Source organism: Glandiceps talaboti, chromosome 22, assembly GCF_964340395.1.
Source record: "Glandiceps talaboti chromosome 22, keGlaTala1.1, whole genome shotgun sequence".
In the NCBI taxonomy this organism is placed as follows: domain Eukaryota; kingdom Metazoa; phylum Hemichordata; class Enteropneusta; family Spengelidae; genus Glandiceps; species Glandiceps talaboti.
This window is the reverse complement of record NC_135570.1, coordinates 5297357-5317073: the sequence shown is the minus strand read 5'-3', so window position 1 is coordinate 5317073 and position 19717 is coordinate 5297357. Positions and strand designations below refer to the sequence as shown.

Genomic DNA, 19717 nt, shown 5'->3' with positions numbered 1-19717 from the left:
ATTATAGAGATTACATGGGGATCATACTATTTCTATGTCTCTGCCAAACAACTGAATTTCATACCTAAATCCAAAGTTGGGATCTTAAATGTAGTTAGCCTGTACTTATCATCATTGATCAAACACAACAGTGCCAAGTGTGTCCAAGTTCACTACCATTATGGTTGCCTTATGCACATGATACATTCAAGTATATATTACAGTTGAATAACTTGGAGAGGGTGCTATGCTCACATGCCATTAGGCCAAATACAAATAATAGTATGTTTCCGATAACTATTAAGCTGGTGACCCTAAAAATCTTTCACGTACAAAAAGGTAAAATTATGACAAATACTCCCAGTTAGATTTTCTTGCCAAAGTATCTTTGGTTACATTTTTCCTAAATCACATTCCAGAAAGAAACGATGTCATTTTAGCCTATAACAGCACAATATGTATATTGTGTTTGTCTACTTCTGAATCACATAATTATCTTCATTTACTTCTTTTACACCTCATCAAACTATCCCAGTAATTGTGACTAACGATTATCTTGTCTTTGGGTCGAAGTAATTTTTTTAAAAGTAAAATAAAATAAAATAAAATTCTGACCTACCTACATTATTTTCGGATGTCATGTTATTGGAAACAAATATTTGTTTATATTTTTGCCTTAGCCACATGGTTGATATTATTTATTTTAGATTTATTTTAATACTTTGCAAATATTTACCTGAGAAAAACAAATATTCAGAAATTACTTTACAATTATAACAAGAGGATATACAAACTTAGATTTCCTTCAACTTTAGTCTGAAGTTTTCACTGAGTTACAATTCTAAAACAAATAATTGTGACAAGGTTGGAAGTTATCTAAAACTGTTTACTTTACAGTTTAATGCTACACAAAAATCTTCTCAACAAATAGTTGTTTGCCTGGGTTTTTACACCACCCAGCTGTAACGTGAGTTTGATGTTTACCAGAGATAAGCTGGTTAGTGATCATACATTCCAAACATAGCAGAGAGAAATACTCAGTGCATGGCTTACACACTGGTATTGAGTTGCCCTCACTTTAAACTTTCAAAGTGGCAAGCAAATATGACTAGAGTAAAATCAACCTGGATAAGAGATAACCAGGTGAGATACGATAATATCTTAAGTATTAATAACTGCTATTAGTAAACATACCAGGAAAAACAAATATCAGTAATTTTATGTACTTATTTAGTTATAATTTTTGGCTCATCTATCATCAATTTATAAAGTTCGTATTCATGAATATATTTGTTAGTCAGGGACCATACTCCATTTAAAGACACAATACACCTTTGTCGTTAACAAGGATAGGTTGGGTTTGACACCAAGCAAGTGATACATATTTGAAATATGATTTTTAATATTGTAATTTTTGTACTTCTAGAAAGTCAACATGTATCAAGGCCAATGTCAGATTAGGATTAATATTCGGGTGTGACAATATAATGTCTGCGCTGAGCTATAAAAGTTGGTCCTGAATAACAGAATGGCTCAGTCCCGACTCCCAACCCTCTGCTGATGAGATGGTCGTAATCAAAGACCATGGGATTCAAACAATGGGCTTTAAGAGTTAAAAATAGTAGTTGTAATAACATTGCATCCATTCACGAAAAATGATGTTTGTGGCATTTCCTAATATTGAGTTGACACTAGACGGAGATTGGAAACATCTGTGTACCTATAGAAGTACAGAGTTCATGCCAGAAACTTTAAATTAATATACTGGGAGCCTTGAGGTATGGTGTGTAGCTACACATATTTTAATTGAGCGTTATTTCCTCACTTTAAAGGCATTTCCCTTTTGTGGTAGTCGTTATATTGCTTTGAGCACTCTATATGCAGACTGTACAGTATGGTATTTTGAACAGCTGTTTTTCCTATGGTGTGACTGTGAGTGTAATGCTAAGACATTCACCTTACTGCCATTACAAGGTCCATATCAAATCACTTACTTCTTACTTATCTTAAACAAAACATCAGGGTAATTTAAGAACTACAGGCTTGTGAAGAAAATGTATACAATTACTAAATATGACTGGTATTATTTCTTTGTGTGTTTCAAACAGATAAAGTTAGAGAGAAATATAGGTGTTCCACGCTGTGTTATTTTCAATTTGTAATATCACAATATTATTATTAGCTCTTACTGGGTCCAAAACAAAAAAAAAGTTAATATACAGTACTGGGGAAAATCTAACAAAATGTCCATGAATGCATATATAACACATAAATGTTATACGTGATAAATTTCATTCAACCACAAAAGTAAACCGAGCTTCGTACGTACAGTTATATTGAGTGTCGTCTGACTTTTTTGTATGTCTGTTTATACGGTATGATTTGCAATACATACTGCTGTTTACATGCGTCACTGGTCGCCCAGTACGTCTGTTTTCGACGTCAAGCGTCATAAAAAAAATGACTTTTAACGTTCTACAGGTTAATACTACCGTTACGTATTCAACTCGTCTGACACCTTTATTGAACAACACGGTGCAACTTTTACGTCTGACACCCTATATCCGGACCTCAACCCTAACCGTAGAAAGACTGCATACACTGCACCGGTTCCCGTTCAAACAATTCCAAACATAAAATTATTTTACTAGATAAATTACGAGCCTTCTAAATTATATTTCATTGAAGTCAATTTATACCATGTCGGAAATTCCTCAAACCAAGCAATAGTTTACTATGTTGGAGATACTGAGCTCTAGATCTAGCGAAATGAACAACTGCATACTCGGATCTTGTTTACATGTGCACACGACCAGACCACATAATTATTGTACTGATTATTGTGAACAATTTCCCCTTTGACAGAGTCAAATATTTATACCACCGGGGTCAGAGATCAGAAAGACGACGCTGCCCCCGTATTGAATACCAATAGAGGAGGTGGGGCTGTCCTTCATAATAACACAATACCTGTTATGGTGTCGGTGCGTTAATATGCCGGGTGAAGTGACATAAAAACATTACGTTCGTAAAGAGTGCCAAGTCTCTCGATCGAAAGTTGGCAATTTTTGCGAATATACGCCATGATGCTTACCTTAGCGATTCGCAGAGGTTCATCGTATTCCTTTCCACCCGTAAGACGAAATCCCCAGGGCGAGCCACCCTGCAGTAACACTATAAACGCCATCATCACGGACTGTAGTAAGCTAGCTGGCTGTGCATCAGGTGCACCTCAAACTCTCCGCCATTCAATAGTGAACGTATTGCACTCAATCTGCGTACTGTATCCATCCGCCACCTGACGAACTTTGGGAACAGTTATGGTGACTATATAGTTGCGACAACATTGGATAGCATATTCTGTGAATTTAAATTATTTCACCTAAATAAGAATTTCTGTATTAAGTGTATCAATATTATATTGCATTTTTGTCACTCGAAGGTAATATTTTCTTCCGCCGTTTGAGTGATGTGGTCGTGCTGCTTGACTGATTGAGGACACACATTCACTTGTCTCCTCACAGTGACAAATGTAACTCACAAGTCGTTAGTAATAGAAGTGACGTTTTAACGAGCACAGGGACACGTAATCTCCTTAATTTTATAAAGAGGTTTCCTATTCTGTATACGAATGTGAACGATGTCCCGAATGTCTACGTTGTATATACTAATTCTTGGTGAATCTATTATACAGTACTCTCTCTCTCTCTCTCTCTCTCTCTCTCTCTCTCTCTCTCTCTCTCTCTCTCTCTCTCTCTCTCTCTCTCTCTCTCTCTCTCTCTCTCTCTCTCTCTCTCTCTCTCGCAACGCTACCTCACTTGAAAGCTACACACTCACTGAGGTATTATTATTTTTCGACCCACCAACTGACAATATTTTAACTGTAAAATGTTAAAATGCCTTACACATTGCACATGTCAAGTGGGGGTCTAATTCATATATACGTTGTATAACGTAGAAATCGATGTTCTTCGGGGCGCTACATTTCGGGTACGGACCCAAAAATCAATTTTATTGGACACATTGCATCATAATATGTGAACTGCTACACACAAATACCTTTACCCACGGCAATACTGTACATGGTGTATGACATAATGATTAAGTCGTTATATCTAACCGTCCAGAGAAGTTCCGAAAATCAAAGTCTGAAGTCTGAAGTCTGAAGTCCCTTCTCGGCTTTCTTACGAAGGGCACAGGGCACTTGGCATTTTCAAATTAATCCTCATCAAACATCCATAGGTTATTACTTTCCTTTCCATTTACTTTTGCGATTTATTAGTGTCTATGTCTATGTCTATAGTATTTCTGTACTTTTCACACGACTTTAAAACAATGTTTTGTTTGTATACTGTACATCATCTGTTTTCTCTCTCTCCACTTTCCATCTCTTTCAGCTGCTAAAGGGTTGCTTAAATTAAAGACCTTTGTTGAACCCAAACATAACTGTGTTCAATCCAATGTAACAAGGGAGAACGGAATCGAAGTGACATGTGCTTGTGAGTACGTGGAAAAGAAGAAGTCAGACAGACATTAGACGATAATACATACATACATACATACATACATACATACATACATACATACATACATACATACATACATACATACATACATACATACATACATACATACATACATACATACATACAGACAGACAGACAGACAGACAGACAGACAGACAGACAGACAGACAGACAGACAGACAGACAGACATATTTCACCATGCGCCTAAGTTTTCAGTTGTGCTAAAAAATAGTTTAAATTCGTCTTCAACGTGAAAAACTGTGTCAATACATCGTCGTAAACCCCACCCTCGGAAGAAATTAGAACAGCTCTCTGGTTTGCGAGAACGTGCCAATTTAGATCAAGACTTATATTTCAAGTGCGGAGTACGTACAGTCCAAATCGACAGGCATAGAATCTAGCCTCATCTCGGCGGCCCTGCCAGAAAGTAGCACCACGGTGCATTAATAACACACCGATGCCCTTGTATAACCGTATGATCAAAGTAATTTTAATTCATAGACAACCTTTTAAATTGCCAGTTTGTACGTCAACTATGAACGTTGTAACATACGTTTTTAGCATCACTCAGATGTTCATAGCGAGTGCACACGTCTCTGATGTTCAACCATTAAATAATATTAATTATATTGATGATTTATTGAAGCCGCTAAACCGTAAGTACATATGACACGTGACTTCAGTTATGCACATGGAATGTGATCTTCAATGAAAGGAATCGTGAATGATATCAAGTTGCTAAACCTCTTCCGTTTGTAACCACAGCAGGCATTTCTCGAGCTCAGTTTTGGTTGGTCGAAAGTCTTGCTATTAAAGTTGAGCTAGTCGGAAGTTGCAAAACCGCGATCGTGAATGCTGCCCTCAGCGATCACATTGAGGGATGTAACGTTAACGTTTTACAGCTCGTGATAGTGTGATCAAACCCGGGGATCAAACCAGTCATGAACTTTTATCCACACGAAATGTTAGACTGTGGTCGCGTAAGAATTCACACCCTGACCAAATATGCAAGGTAAGGGGTGTGTCTGTTTACCAACCAACCAACCATGGCCATCCGTGTATAACCCCCCCCCCCCCCCGAACATCATGGTATCCACTTGGAATCAATATGACTAAATCCCTGTATGTTCAAGATTAATTTATCTAATAAAACTAATAGATCTATTGTGATATTGCCCTAGCTATCATGCATTACTTATTCTGGATATATCAAACTACTTTCTAGTGGAAGAAGTCCACTATGGGGTGGGTGGGAAAGAAACACACATTGGTCATTGCTTATGATGTAAAGATAAAGTAAATAAAATTTATTATGATGGAAGGCATTTGGAGAATAACATTCTGTGACCCGATGATATCTGATGATCCATGAATTCACCACCTCAGCACCATGTCATAATGACATTGTTATTGGTCACGGTTGAACCCAGCTTCTTGCAGCAGGTAGGCTGCCCTCAACGGCAGAAGGCTGGATAACCGAGACTACATTTTTAAGAGATACTATTATTGCCAAACATTTTGCAGGCAAGGAAAATACGAGTTGATGTAAGTAGTGACATAACTCTTTAATCTGGAGTATTTTCTAGCTGAATGAAGATTATGAAGAGTAATTACACCTACAACATTTTGAACGTTTTTTACTAAAATTGAATCAATGACAAAAATATATGTTGTCTTGATCGACAACAACCAGGGTATAAATTACATATTTTCTGTTAAAATGTGTACAACTTGGCTTGTGCATGGTATAAGCTTAATAATAAATTTGTGCCATCTTCATTTGATAATATTTGTTCCAAATTGTTAAAACATTCAAAGACATGGTGAAATACCACAATCCTACAAAATACTACATCTAAGTGTTACCATGGAGATAGGAAGGAAATGTTTTTATCTCAACGGTGCTGCCTACAGCCCAACCTCTGCACATGGTGTTTTTGCAGTAACATTAAACACACATCATAGAGGTCAGAGGTTAGAGCCTCGTTTTGGTGACTTGACTGTGATATAATTTTTGGTATAAATTTACTCCCACTTCTCTCATAAATTTTTACAAATAAACAAATAAACAAATTTGTTAAATGTAAATGTGATTATGGATGGCTCAGTTGTTCAACATCGCTAGTGCTTAAGGTTTTGTCTGCAATTTTTGCATCTTTGGATAAACTTTGAAATTCACTTTGATGTCTCTCTGATAAAATATGTCTCCGTATAGAAATTAAAACATGTAACAATAACATAATTGAACACATTACTAAAACGACAAGACTTAATATTGAATTACGAGAATTGAGATTCGTATTTTGGGAAAATATTCCCGCCATAGCAATGATGTCGACAACATATTGAGTTGTAGTGTAACGGACATATTTGTCAAGTACAGTGTTTTCTGCAATGAACCATCCTATGCAGTCCAGTGCGAACAAACAAAGGGACACAGTAGAGGCAATTTCTTGATCACCGTTGCCACTATACGTGACAACGTGGGCGAGATTTATCAAAGTGAGGATAAAAACCCACTGAGTCCACATTGCAATTCCATTGTTGACGAAAACTCGTATAAACCAAACTTCAGTCATCTGAGACTGGGTCATTCTAGCCAAGTTTATACTCAGCCTTCGATGCACAATAAGTAAGGTGATGCACAAGAGCATTTCCTGGACAACATTGAATACAAACGCCAATGGGATGACTTCATAACACCATGAAAATACCCATCCAATGTTCATCGCCATGGAAATCAAGAAGAATAAATAAAATGAAGGAGTTAGGACATCCGAGATGGAAACGTAGACGTAGAGACCAAAATTCCTTCGCCATAAAGTTGACAAGGCATAGAGGATCAGAAAACCATTCCATACAAACACCAGAATTGAAATAACTAAGTTTGTCCATGGTGGGAGAGAGATATCCAAGGTGTATGCTTCATTTACTTCTCTAGTACTGTTCTTAAACATACCTAATGAAATAGAAGACAGAGACATCATTTCATTGTTAATTATGCCATGCACAAGCCAAGTTATTGTCTTTGAACAGAAAATATGGATTATATACCCTGGTCGTTCTATGTCAAGGCAACCTGTGTCTACGTCACTGGTTCTGCTGTGCTCGAAATATGAGTCAAGACATTCCAAATCGCTATTAATTTTTCAAATTTTTCATAAATTATGCTTGAGAGGGGATGATTATATTATTCCCCAATATTTGTCTTCATTCAGCCATAAATATTCGTGACCTAATGGTTCATCACTACTTGTATAGCGACTTGTAGTGACAAGGTCCCTTAGGTCACTCGTATTTTCCTTAGTTGAATGAAGAAAAATATAAGGTGTATTGTAGTAATGCTATGGGTGTGGTCTTGTTAGATATATACTCACTTCATTTTTTAAAAATGTTTACCCACTTGCCTATCCCTATTGTTTTGCAATATCCCCCATCATTTGGCTGTTGCTATGGGCGTGGTCACACAGAGAACTACACATACACACACACACACACAAACATACATACATACATACATACATACATACATACATACATACATACATACATACATACATACATACATACATACATACATACATACATACATACATACATACATACATACATACATACATACATACATACATACATACATACATACATACATACATACATACATACATACATACATACATACATACATACATACATACATACATACATATTTCCCCATTAGCACTACTGAATAACTGGGCCACCAAAACTTTATGAAAACAAAACACATGCAGACAAACAACATATCAGCGCTATTTAGTTTTACATGTAACAATTTACCAATACAGTAGCCCACATATTTCTACCACTTTCAAACTCATGCCGGGCATGGCATGGCAGTCATGTCACGTACAATGGAGCGCGAGAGGAACACTTAATTTGTACGCGACATCGTCAGATTTGATTGTAACTGCGCCCTCACATGGTGATCTTGCTTTCACTTTAAACGTTAAGTCAGTGACGACTGCAAAACAAAAAGTGAAGTCATGACGTATCTATACTCACCGATATCCGTTCCTGGTCCCATGGCCATGATGTTAAAGAATATAACCAAAACCATCATAACAGTATCAATGAAAATTAGATATGCCAACCATGGCTGGTGTTTTATTCTGTCAATCATTTTCAGTTGTACTGACGACGACCTGAAATATACACAGATGTAGCTGGGTTTTGAGGGCATGAAACATACAGAATACATCATGATGCGACTGAATTCGTGAAATATGAATTGTGCAATGTAGCGTTGAAGTGTTACAAGTATATTTACAATGTAAAACCGGCGGAAAGATAAACAACGCGGTCCGCCTTATTGTTTATCTTTCCACCGGTGTGTATTGTATACACACTACAGTCACACACGTGAACATATGAAGACTGCAGACTTTGAAAGCTAGGTTGAACCCAGTCCTGCTTCCATGACGGTGCACGAGTCTGTATTACTGACTTGACTCTTGAGGGGGAGGGACAATTGTCAGAATCGAGTCCCGAATTCCTCCGTATGCAAGCAGGACTAGGTTGAACCTTGGAGTAATTATACTGACAGTATAATTACTCCAAGGTTGAACAGATACCGTTCTCGGCGTTTAGAGATTTAAAAATAATTACATGTTCTGACAAATTGGAGCAAATGATTTGACGTATTAAAATGTTATATTCCAGTGAAAATGATGGATTAATGCCAGTTTATTCTATGGCTGGCCGCGTATGACAGTTAGCACAGGTACTCGAATCAATGTGTAGAAAAAAAATGTATTGTATATAAATAAGTCTTATTTACATACATATTTTTTTTTAAATCATACATATTGATTCGAGTACCTGTGACAGTTATTATAATTGTATACACATAGCTAGATCAACATGTCATAGACACATTTAATAAGTGCTTATTCGATATTACATGATGGTAGAAGGGAATGTTTGGCGTACACATTGACATTAAGTGATCCACATATCCCTCCACCGACATACAATTGCAATGTACTATGATGATGCTAGGCCTATTAAAGACGTTGAACAAGGCACTGAGATATATAGGTGCATGCAAGACAACTCCATATGTTATCAATATTTCGTGGATGCTTCGAATTCTACTGAAAACTGCTACAACTTACAAGTTTAAATGATTATCAAAAAATATAACACATATATACACTCACTGCTTACTATAGGTGAGACAGTCGACGGTTCCTTTCAGGGGCTGTATCTAGTGTCAGACGGTTTCGTGTCAGGTCTATGGTGGAACACATTTATAATCACATGCGATACCATGTGATTGTAAACAAGGACGTACGTACACCTGATGACGTAACTATTGTATCGTGTTGAATAAGCGTATATCACGTTCTGTGACACCCTGACACCACATACACGAATCACAATGCTTATGTAATCGAAGGCTGGCACAGTTCGTCATCGACGTTATCTCGACCACCGACAACCTTTCATTCAGGGACAAGTTGTAATAATGCTACTGTTTTAGGGACCGGTCAGTTTCGTCGGCCTGGGGTGGGGTGTGGATTTGTATTTGTAAGGGGTCATTCTGTTTTTGAAATTGGCAGGGGGGGGGGGGTCATGCTGTTTTCAAAATTGTGGATGGGGGGGGGGTCATTGTGTTTTGGATTGTGATGGAAGAAAAAAAATCCTTTATCTACGATGGCATATAAAGCCTTGTCTGAAATATGGTACATGTAAATATTTTTTCTTATCCCTGTTTCTTCCATGAATTCTTTAATATTAGAGGCGTACACAAGTAAGTTTTAGTCTGAGTTGCTTGCGAGAGATTTACAGTACAGGAGATATAGAGTTGGTGTATTTTTTTGCACTCGTAAGTCACGATGCTTTATTAATAAACTCTATAATAAACCAGACTAACAATAACCATAACCCATAATATGAATATTGTATCCTGGTTGGGGTAAACACTTACTACCGATCGCTATAATTCTTTGTATCCCGATTGGAATAAATAACCCTTGCACGCTTTGGTATATGCAACTGAAACACGTGGAATTCACAGGTATGTATGCTTTCTACTCTCAAAGATCTGCAAAAAGGCAGTGATCGGGTTTAGGTTTCCATGACAATTTTACAGTACATGTGTTTGAAATGTTGAGGTTAGTATTCCACGACTAAAGCTTTGCTGGAACACCCAGATTATTACCCAGATTATAACTGAACTGTCCGCATCCCCTGTATAGCAAATTGAATAAATTAGCATGGATTCCATAACAACACGACAGTTCGTGTTCTTTGCTGATCATACTGAACTGTTGGACAGATAAATATAGAAGCAGACTACGGTGAAGTGAACATCATCTCTCGGTAAGTACTCTTTTATACAGAGTTTTGTATGTGTACATTGCTTATATGCTGATAGAAATTGTCATCACGGTGAGTCACCCCTCCCAGGAGGGGTGGGGTGGGGGTGGGGTAATCACTTAGGAAAGTAGTGGTTGGCGTGGGAGTGTGGTTAGTATGAACAAATACCCACACCTTTCCAAACACGAACAATTAATAGCAACATACATACCCCCTTTCAGACGACAAATGAATAACGGACATTCCGATTCAACGTTGAGCAAAATATATAAATTTAAAAAAACAACACTTTTCTGACAGCGAAAATGACTTGGATGTCCAAAAAGTGAAGTACGTCAAACGTTTATAATTGTTTTATATCCGCATATTCTCATGAAACTTGGTGATATCGAGTAGATAATTGATCACTACGAAAGAAAAATAAACTACAGGATGATTTAAAAAAAATCAATATAGCCAAAGCACTTTTATCATTATTTTATAGGAGAAATTCTAAAATATTACCACCTAGGTGTGCCTTTAAATAGCCTAGGTGTACCTTAAACACAGATAACCACCTAGGTGAGCCTTAAAAATAACAACCATTCAAAATTCTTAGTCGATTTCATGACTTCCACACCACATGCTACACATCGTCGCAAACCACGACCGTTTTACGGTACCGTTTTTAACGAGCCGGTCCCTACTATTTTATTTCGAAGAAATAATAGCTCTGGTTTGCGAGAATGCTAAACTGGAACTTTGAAATTGTTTTGCTAGGTTGGAAGTATTGAATCACCTGTGGATAAACAATTTTTTTGTAGCTTTAAACACGATAAATCACATAAAATTGATTTGGAGTCCGCACCCAAAAATCAGCGCCCTCAACGGCGATCATTATTTCAACCTGTTTCTGTACTACTTATGGATAATATTGACCACTGATTAACATGTACACTGTCTACTTATTGGTACCTTAATAATTTTCACTGAATATATTATGGTTGTCTTATCGAAAAATGACACTTCATGATCAGGTATAACCAGTACAATTTTAACATGGTGATAGATTCAAAACCAAGCTTTCACTCAAGATTCAAATTTGCCACTACACTACCTACAGATAATATTGACCACTAATTATCATATATTTTTATAAGCAACTGACCAATTGTTAGTGAATATATCTATTGTAGTTATTTGATGAAATAAATGTCCCAGTTGCAGGTTTAAGCTTGTTCTAATTTGACCCTCTAGCACAAATGCTATTACTGGTACCAAGTCAAGGATATAAATTGCAAAATGTATCATATAGACAAGTTTGAACACGAATATATGAATAAAGCCGTAGTCAACCTGATGTTCACTATCCTGGAATATTGTAAAATATGCTATTTAATAAGTGACATATCCTCCACCAATGAATTAGCCGATCGAAGGCCACAAAATTCACCAGAAATGGTATCGTCAAAAATAGAACGTTGTAATTTGTTCAGTATAATGTAAAGAGAGAGTTAATGATAGAGCGGTCTAGCTCCTGACGACATTATGTAATTTTGGAGACCGTTTGAGTTTTGCATTTTTAGTGATTTACTCGTATGTAGTCATTGATTCCATAGAACACGTAAAATGTCAACGGCAGACAAAGCATACATAAACAGGAATCAGAAAAAGGGATGCACTGATACATATATATATAAAAGAACTGGAGATGAGATGCCATGGTACGTTGGTGCACAGTGTTTGGATGCTATGTTAACATTTGAAGTGAGAACGAGTGATGTCTTCCTGATAACAACTGCGAAATCAGGTATGTCATCTCTAATGGATCAAGCCAACTTTAAGCGCATCAGGGTTTTTTTTTTTTACTTTTATGGTTTACGAAAAATTTCGTAAAACCGCAAATAGATTGATGAAGTACAATATTAATGGGATATAGGCTTATTTGATACGTTTTGGGACATACTTAATTTGTTGCTGCATATTTTGAAGATATTTGAACTATTCTACTTACTGAAGCACACATAAGTCATCATTTCGACTGACTGAATACAAACCTAGTATTAAACCAATCTCGCAAGCCAGACACTTATTTCTGTTGAAGTGCGTTTTGGACGGTGCCGTAAAAGAGATTGTGTTTTACGACTATGGTGTTAAACCTGCCCTGGCTGCAACTGGGATGTATTTTTTCATCAAGTAACCAGATATATAATCACAAAAATTGGCCAGTTACGTATAAAAAGGCAATGTATATGTTAATTAGTGGTCAATATTATCCGTAGGTGGTGTAGTGACAAGTTTATCTTGAGCGAAAGCTCGTTTTGAATCCGTCGCCACTTTAAAACGGCACTATTTTTGAACTAGTTGTACTATCATTTTTCGATCAGACAACCATAATTTATTCATTGAAATTGTTGAAATATCAATAATTAGACTTTTGCATGCTAATGAGTGGCCGATTTTATCCCTAAATAGAGCAGTAAAAGATTGAAAGGGTGATTGCCGTCGAGGGCGCTGAGTTTTGGTACGCCCTCAACGGCAATTACGCTTTCTATCTGTTACTGCTCGATTTACGGATAAAAGTAGCCAAAAACATACGTAAATCTTTGCCCGGGATCTTTGCATATGTGCCTCCAGTTCCCCAAGGATGCAGCGCAGATTTAGCATAGCTTTGTTTACCCACTTTATTTACAAATAACTTCCTGTATGAACAGAAACAAAACTAATTTTTACACACTAATGTTTTGTAATTTATCAAGTTCAGTTACAAATACGGACTTATTCTACGTTATTTCATACTTTTTTTTCAAAATATAAAGCCACGCACGGCAAAATTTTTTAATTTCATTGATGAAAAAATCCAAAACTCATCCATGCATCATATGGCCACTCCAACACTTCGGAAACTTTTCTCTTCTGATGTTTTGTGATACTGTTATCTCATTGCTAGGTACAACATGGGTTAAAAGAATCTTGTCACTGATTATGAACGACGCGAATAAAGAAGCCATGGGCCCGCAATTCAATTCTCCGTTCTCGCCACAAGCACGTTATCCAGAATTCCATCATAACGACCATCAGACCGTACCAAATTTTAAGAAATATGCCCAGATGGAAGGTCGGAGATTTATCCCCACCCACCTATCACCCGATCTTTTACCACCACAAGTATTCGAAAAAAACCCAAAGGTACTTACTACAAAATCAGAGTGACTATAGGGATAGAGATTCAATTCAGCATGATGTTTTTAATGCCTCACACAAGGTTGTTTAGTTACAAATACAGACACTGACAATGCTCAAGCATATAAAATGATTCATTTTATCTCACTGTGAACACAAATCAACATTACTGTCAGATGAAACATGAAAGATTCAAACACAAAACCGAGAGAAAATGATATGAAGTGAGTGACAATTGTCCCTGTTTTCATGACTTTTATTTTCTTAGTCGGTTGTTGGTATCACCACAGGGGACAGCAAACATTGATTGATTAGTTGATTGATTGATTGATTGATTGATTGATTGATTGATTGATTGATTGATTGATTGATTGATTGATTGATTGAGTGAGTGAGTGAGTGAGTGAGTGAGTGAGTGAGTGAGTGAGTGAGTGAGTGAGTGAGTGAGTGAGTGACTGACTAACTGACTAACTGACTGATTGATTGATTGATTGATTGATTGATTGATTGATTGATACTAATTGGTTTTGAATCACCCCCAACCCCCCACCCCCACCCCCACCCCGTGCATGCAGTACTCAATTGTTATATTCTAATCATTCAGGTAATCTATGTCGCTCGAAATCCTAAAGATGTAGCTGTGTCTCTGTATCACCACTCTCTTCAAGACATTGATATGCCTTCATACACCTGGGATGTTTTTTTGACCAATTACATGCAAGGAAAAGGTAGATATCAAATAGACATTGATATGCCCGCACACACCTGGGATGTTCTTGACCAATTACATGTACTTGTTGACGTTCGTGGTTATTTGTACAAAGGTTATTATACCGTCATACTCACATCCCACATCCGGGTAGCTTGACACAATGAACAGAGCATCATGTGATGACTTATCAACATACTGTAATTATCATGCGCATGTCAGCCCCAAAGTTAATGCACAAAGTGCATGCACAGACATAACACACTGCCTTATTCGAAAAAACTAAGAGACAATAGAGTGATAACTTTTTTATATTCGATTACCCACTGACAGTTCTAAAGCATTGATAGACTCGATTCAACATGTTCTGGCAAATTGAATACAAAGAACATCTCCAAAAATGTGAAACCAAATTGAACATACATGTTTAAACCAGAAAAGTCCAACCAGGCTTATTTTTTCATGTACTATACTTGTATTGATTACTGCTACCATATCGATTGTGGGAGTAAACACGTACTGGCCATCATCAACTCATTTACATTCATTTTACTGCAATGGGCTGTGCTATGTTGTACTGGACTACACTGTAGTATATTGTACTGCACTATACTATACTGTACTGTAATTTACAGTACTGCACTGCATTGCACTGCACTGTCCTATACTGTACTGTAATTTACAGTTCTGTACTGTACTGTACTGTACTGTACTGTACTGTACTACACTGCACTGTACTGTAATTTACTGGAATTTCTATGGAATTTTCACTTTAAAGGGACTCTCTTTGGTGAATGGGGAAATCATGTTATACCATGGTGGGAGAGGAGAAATGAAAAGAATGTGTTCTTTGTGAAGTATGAAGACATGATTACGGTAAGTAAATCATAAAATAAACTGATACGACTGCTCGACCAATAATTAACAGGTACAGTGCCTTATTATAAATAATTCAATATATCTTTGGTTGCCGAATTGCTTGATGAGAAAAATACTCCAGTTGCAGCAGGGTGATCAGAATAACCACTCTATGACGGATATACTGTAGCCATGAACAATTATTCCTGAAAGATTTTTTTCTTTTTTTAAACAGCGCCCCCAAGAATCTGGGCGTGAAAAGTCTGGGAATAGAAAGTGTATTAAAGTATTTTTTCTTGCTTTTTTTCATAACGAACATTACAGTCAGACAGGAGACCCCTGTACTGTCATTGCGATGTCAGACCATGCTTCAATTTACTTGTAGGATCTCGGTAACGTGGTTAAAAGCTTGGCATCCATTCTTGAACAATACCACCTGACAGAAGAACAACTGAATGAAATAACCAAACTGTGCACTTTTGACAGCATGAAGAACAGCCCCGACCCTGCATACATAAGCATTTGTCAGGGCTGGAATATTGGCACATCGAAATCGCCATTTGTACGCAAAGGTAGGTCCAGCAATGTTATGCCCTGTCCTACCCATATTACTAGTTTAAGCAAGGAATGCGTTTGAGCTCGCGAGCATGGCAAGCAGCACGTCAGCTGTTTGGAATGAGACATTTTGGAATGAGACATTTTCCTCTTCCATACGTGTCATTTACATGATTGGTTACATTTCATTTACAGGTAAAGTTGGAGGTTGGAAAGATTTCTTCACTGTTGCTCAGAATGAAGAATTTGATGGAGTCTACAAGAGATGGATTGGCGACAGTGGTTTGGAGATGGAATTTACACTGCCATCACATGAAGTGTCTGCAAATACCGAACGTGAGGAATAATAAAACTACATGTAAACTGAATGCCAGAATTCTGAGCTATAGTTTTTATACATGATGTACTCCCTAATTGAAACATTATTATACCAGATTATATGAAATTTGAAGCTAGTCTTGGTTAGTTTGTTTGTATTGTTTACTCACAGAAAACAAGTCAGTGTATAGAGTACTACCATTGAGAAGGAGTCAGGCAATTCAGTTTACAGAAATGTAGAAGAATTTAACAGATTTCAGGAAAGGGTTGGAGTAATTCTCAGGGGTAAACATTCGTTAAAAATAGTGAAAATCTATAGTTACCGGTCTTGACCAATTTATCAGTTTTCCTTCTGTAGTAATGGCGTCGACCTATTTTGATCTCAATATTTGGCTGAAGACACAATGATAAAGAAAAGTGTGTCGTTATTTATTTATGATTAGAAAATACCAAGTTACATTCCTTCTAAGAATTATTGTATATTTTAATATATTTCTGGTGTGGAAATAAAGAAAGGTGTATTTAGGGTCCAAGCCAATGTGACTTGGGTCAATGGTTAATATTATCTCACTTTTCCGCCGTTTTATGATATTAAAGCAATTATTTAATTGTTCTAGTGACGGTTGGTGTTAATATTGAATTTATGATAGTTGTCCTGTTGTGTACACACAAACCTGTCGGCCGCCATGTTGTGTGCTGTGATGCCCATGTGTGTACGTTTGTTGGTATTGATACTCTGATTGATACATAGGTTTTAATTTATTCATAGTTTATTTACAAACTATCGATAATAGAGGGCGCCCTACCTCATTCACGCTGTTATTTGCCCCCCCCCCCCCCACACACACCCTGTATTTGGTCACGGTATACTTGTGACTTCAAAATTGTTCAAAATTAAGTTATATTTGTGTAAAGGTTGGCCTCGAACTTTAATATTTAAAAAGTTCAATGGATAATTTATAAATCTTTCACATATGGATTGAATTATGTTTATTAGATGTAAGTCTTACTTAAAGATATTAATTACTCTGCATTTCCGAATCTGTAACCTCTATTAAAAGCTTACTAGTAAAAGGCACATCGCCGGAACCGTCTCGCACCTTGGGATAGTAGGACGCCCTCTATAATAATTTTACTTCATTCTTTTGTTTTCGAATACGTGCACGATAGACATTTTAGTCAATAAATATATTGGTTTAAAGTTTAAACTGACATGAACATTCTTTCCAATAAAGGTGGACCGATGTGCAATTACCAATACCGAAAATAGATTTTGAACTATAGTACTGCCGCCACCAGCCTCGCACTTATCAATGTAGTTTTGGTACAAAATACCTCAATAGTTCATAATGTTATATCACTCGAATGTCGTTTTAAGCAGTTTGAGAAATAATTAGATGCATGATACTTTTTTTTGTCTTTAAGGGTGCTAAATCCAATGTGATATCCTCGAAATATCTGGGTTAGAAGTGTATGGTTAACGGTATTATTTATAGACAGAACCTCAGTGTAAAGTCATATATATATATATATATATATATATATATATATATATATATATATATATATATATATATATATATATATATATATATATATATATATATATATATATATATATATATATATATACACACATAGAGTTTCGTTCTTCTTTCGCCAAGTAGAGTTCTCAATCACCTTGGAGAGCATATCATACATAAAATGAAAGAAGACGAGTATGATATGACATTATGGATTTACACTACGGACCATGTTTCACCCGACGATCCTTCTGGTGAAAATAATAACTGTATATTAGGTCATAAGTTAATTGCAGTACTCTGGTGTCGTATACAAAGGGATCATCTTCCAGTTCACAAACATGGTATAAACATCACTACAGTGGAAATACTAATTAGTTAGCAACGACTCTCTATGATCGTAAGAGGACTTTGATAATTCAGTGTACCATGCCACAATGAAGTGTAATAACGTATTAAAAGATGACGACTATGGTATATGTTGTAAATAAATATACAAATAAATAAATAAATCTTAAAATTTAGAGGCAGAGTTATGACACATTGGCGAAACTTATTCGTGAGAGAATGAGAGAGAGAGAGAGAGAGAGAGAGAGAGAGAGAGAGAGAGAGAGAGAGAGAGAGAGAGAGAGAGAGAGAGAGAGAGAGAGAGAGAGAGATGTACTTCGTATAAATCTCAAGGCAACGCTGGCATAACAAAAAGATAACGAATTTTTGTCCTTTAACACGAGGGTATTTTATATTGAAAAGGATTATCAAAAATGTATCCACAACAATGTGCTAATAATTATTGTTTTATCCGACCTTGACAAATTAGATTGGTGACGATGTAAATATTTTGTGTATTTCAAAACTTTCAAAATGCTGTACACTTGACCACAGGGACAATTCGTGACCATTGTTACAAAATCACCGATAGAGCTCACAACATTTCATATTGTTAAGACATACTGACCTTGTTTACCATACTAATGTCTTCGGGGGGTCAACGAAACTTCACAAAATTTGCATAACAATGAATTAATTTCGATACATTTGAATGAAACGTAATAGGCCTTGGATTGTTATTCTGAAATTGTTTGTCTATGCACTATGTAAATTACCCTTTTAATTAGCAATAACAAGTTCATTAACCTCAGGATGACAATAGCCAACTTGTTATTGTCTGGAGCAATTTTTTCCTTTTATGAACCATGATGGCCAACTTGTTTGTTACAAAGAGTTACTTTTTGTTGATGATGACCGTCGTCAAGGCAATGATATTGTCCGGCCATATACCGCCAACAACCGGATACCGAGAACGGAAAAAGAAAGAGTAAAAGTAGATGAAAATGACGCTAAAGGACAGGATGAGGGAAAGATACAACTTGATGTTTAGGTTAAAACGCAGACGAGGAAAAGAAAAGTCACAGAATTATTGTGATATCGTGATACGGATATTAATTTTTGTATAAAATATGATATTTCATAAATTTTCGGCAGGAAAACAAGGGTTCCTGTTACCTTGTCGTTATGATTCAATGCCCCCCCCCCTTTGTAACTCCCCCTCCTCATAGCTATTGCCGCAGCCGCCGCCGCCGCCGCCGCCGCCGCCAACACCAACACCACCACCACCACCACCACCACCACCACCACCACCACCACCACCACCACCAACAACAACAACAACAACAACAACAACAACAACATTTACAACGGCACTTTGTATATTGTTTATAACGAA

General features: G+C 36.7%; 3 protein-coding genes across 17 annotated transcripts in view; 1 reads left to right on the top strand and 2 right to left on the bottom strand.

Moving 5' to 3' along the window:
* Nucleotides 1-3214, bottom strand: part of LOC144451989 (uncharacterized) — a 148205-nt gene extending 144991 nt beyond the window's left edge. For 8 of the 15 annotated variants that reach the window (XM_078142935.1, XM_078142937.1, XM_078142938.1 and 5 more), the window contains exon 1: nucleotides 3074-3213. In XM_078142935.1, the coding sequence (XP_077999061.1) occupies nucleotides 3074-3169 (96 nt within the window). In that variant the 5' untranslated portion in view covers nucleotides 3170-3213. Of the gene's footprint in view, nucleotides 1-3073 lie in introns of all 15 variants that reach the window. The other 7 variants (XM_078142949.1, XM_078142950.1, XM_078142951.1 and 4 more) reach the window with 3 other exon arrangements.
* A 3385-nt stretch (nucleotides 3215-6599) lies between these two features.
* Nucleotides 6600-9720, bottom strand: LOC144452446 (uncharacterized). Its single transcript, XM_078143539.1, has 3 exons — nucleotides 9708-9720; nucleotides 8551-8690; nucleotides 6600-7465 (listed from the first exon to the last, which is right to left on the bottom strand). The coding sequence occupies exons 2-3, from the start codon at nucleotides 8666-8668 to the stop codon at nucleotides 6600-6602; spliced, it is 984 nt and encodes a 327-aa protein (XP_077999665.1). The 5' UTR covers nucleotides 8669-8690; nucleotides 9708-9720.
* A 2757-nt stretch (nucleotides 9721-12477) lies between these two features.
* LOC144452445 (sulfotransferase 1B1-like) lies at nucleotides 12478-19372 on the top strand. The gene is made up of 7 exons (XM_078143538.1): nucleotides 12478-12658; nucleotides 13799-14037; nucleotides 14636-14759; nucleotides 15519-15616; nucleotides 15984-16170; nucleotides 16349-16489; nucleotides 19215-19372. The coding sequence occupies exons 1-7, from the start codon at nucleotides 12478-12480 to the stop codon at nucleotides 19370-19372; spliced, it is 1128 nt and encodes a 375-aa protein (XP_077999664.1).
* Nucleotides 19373-19717: the final 345 nt, after the last annotated feature.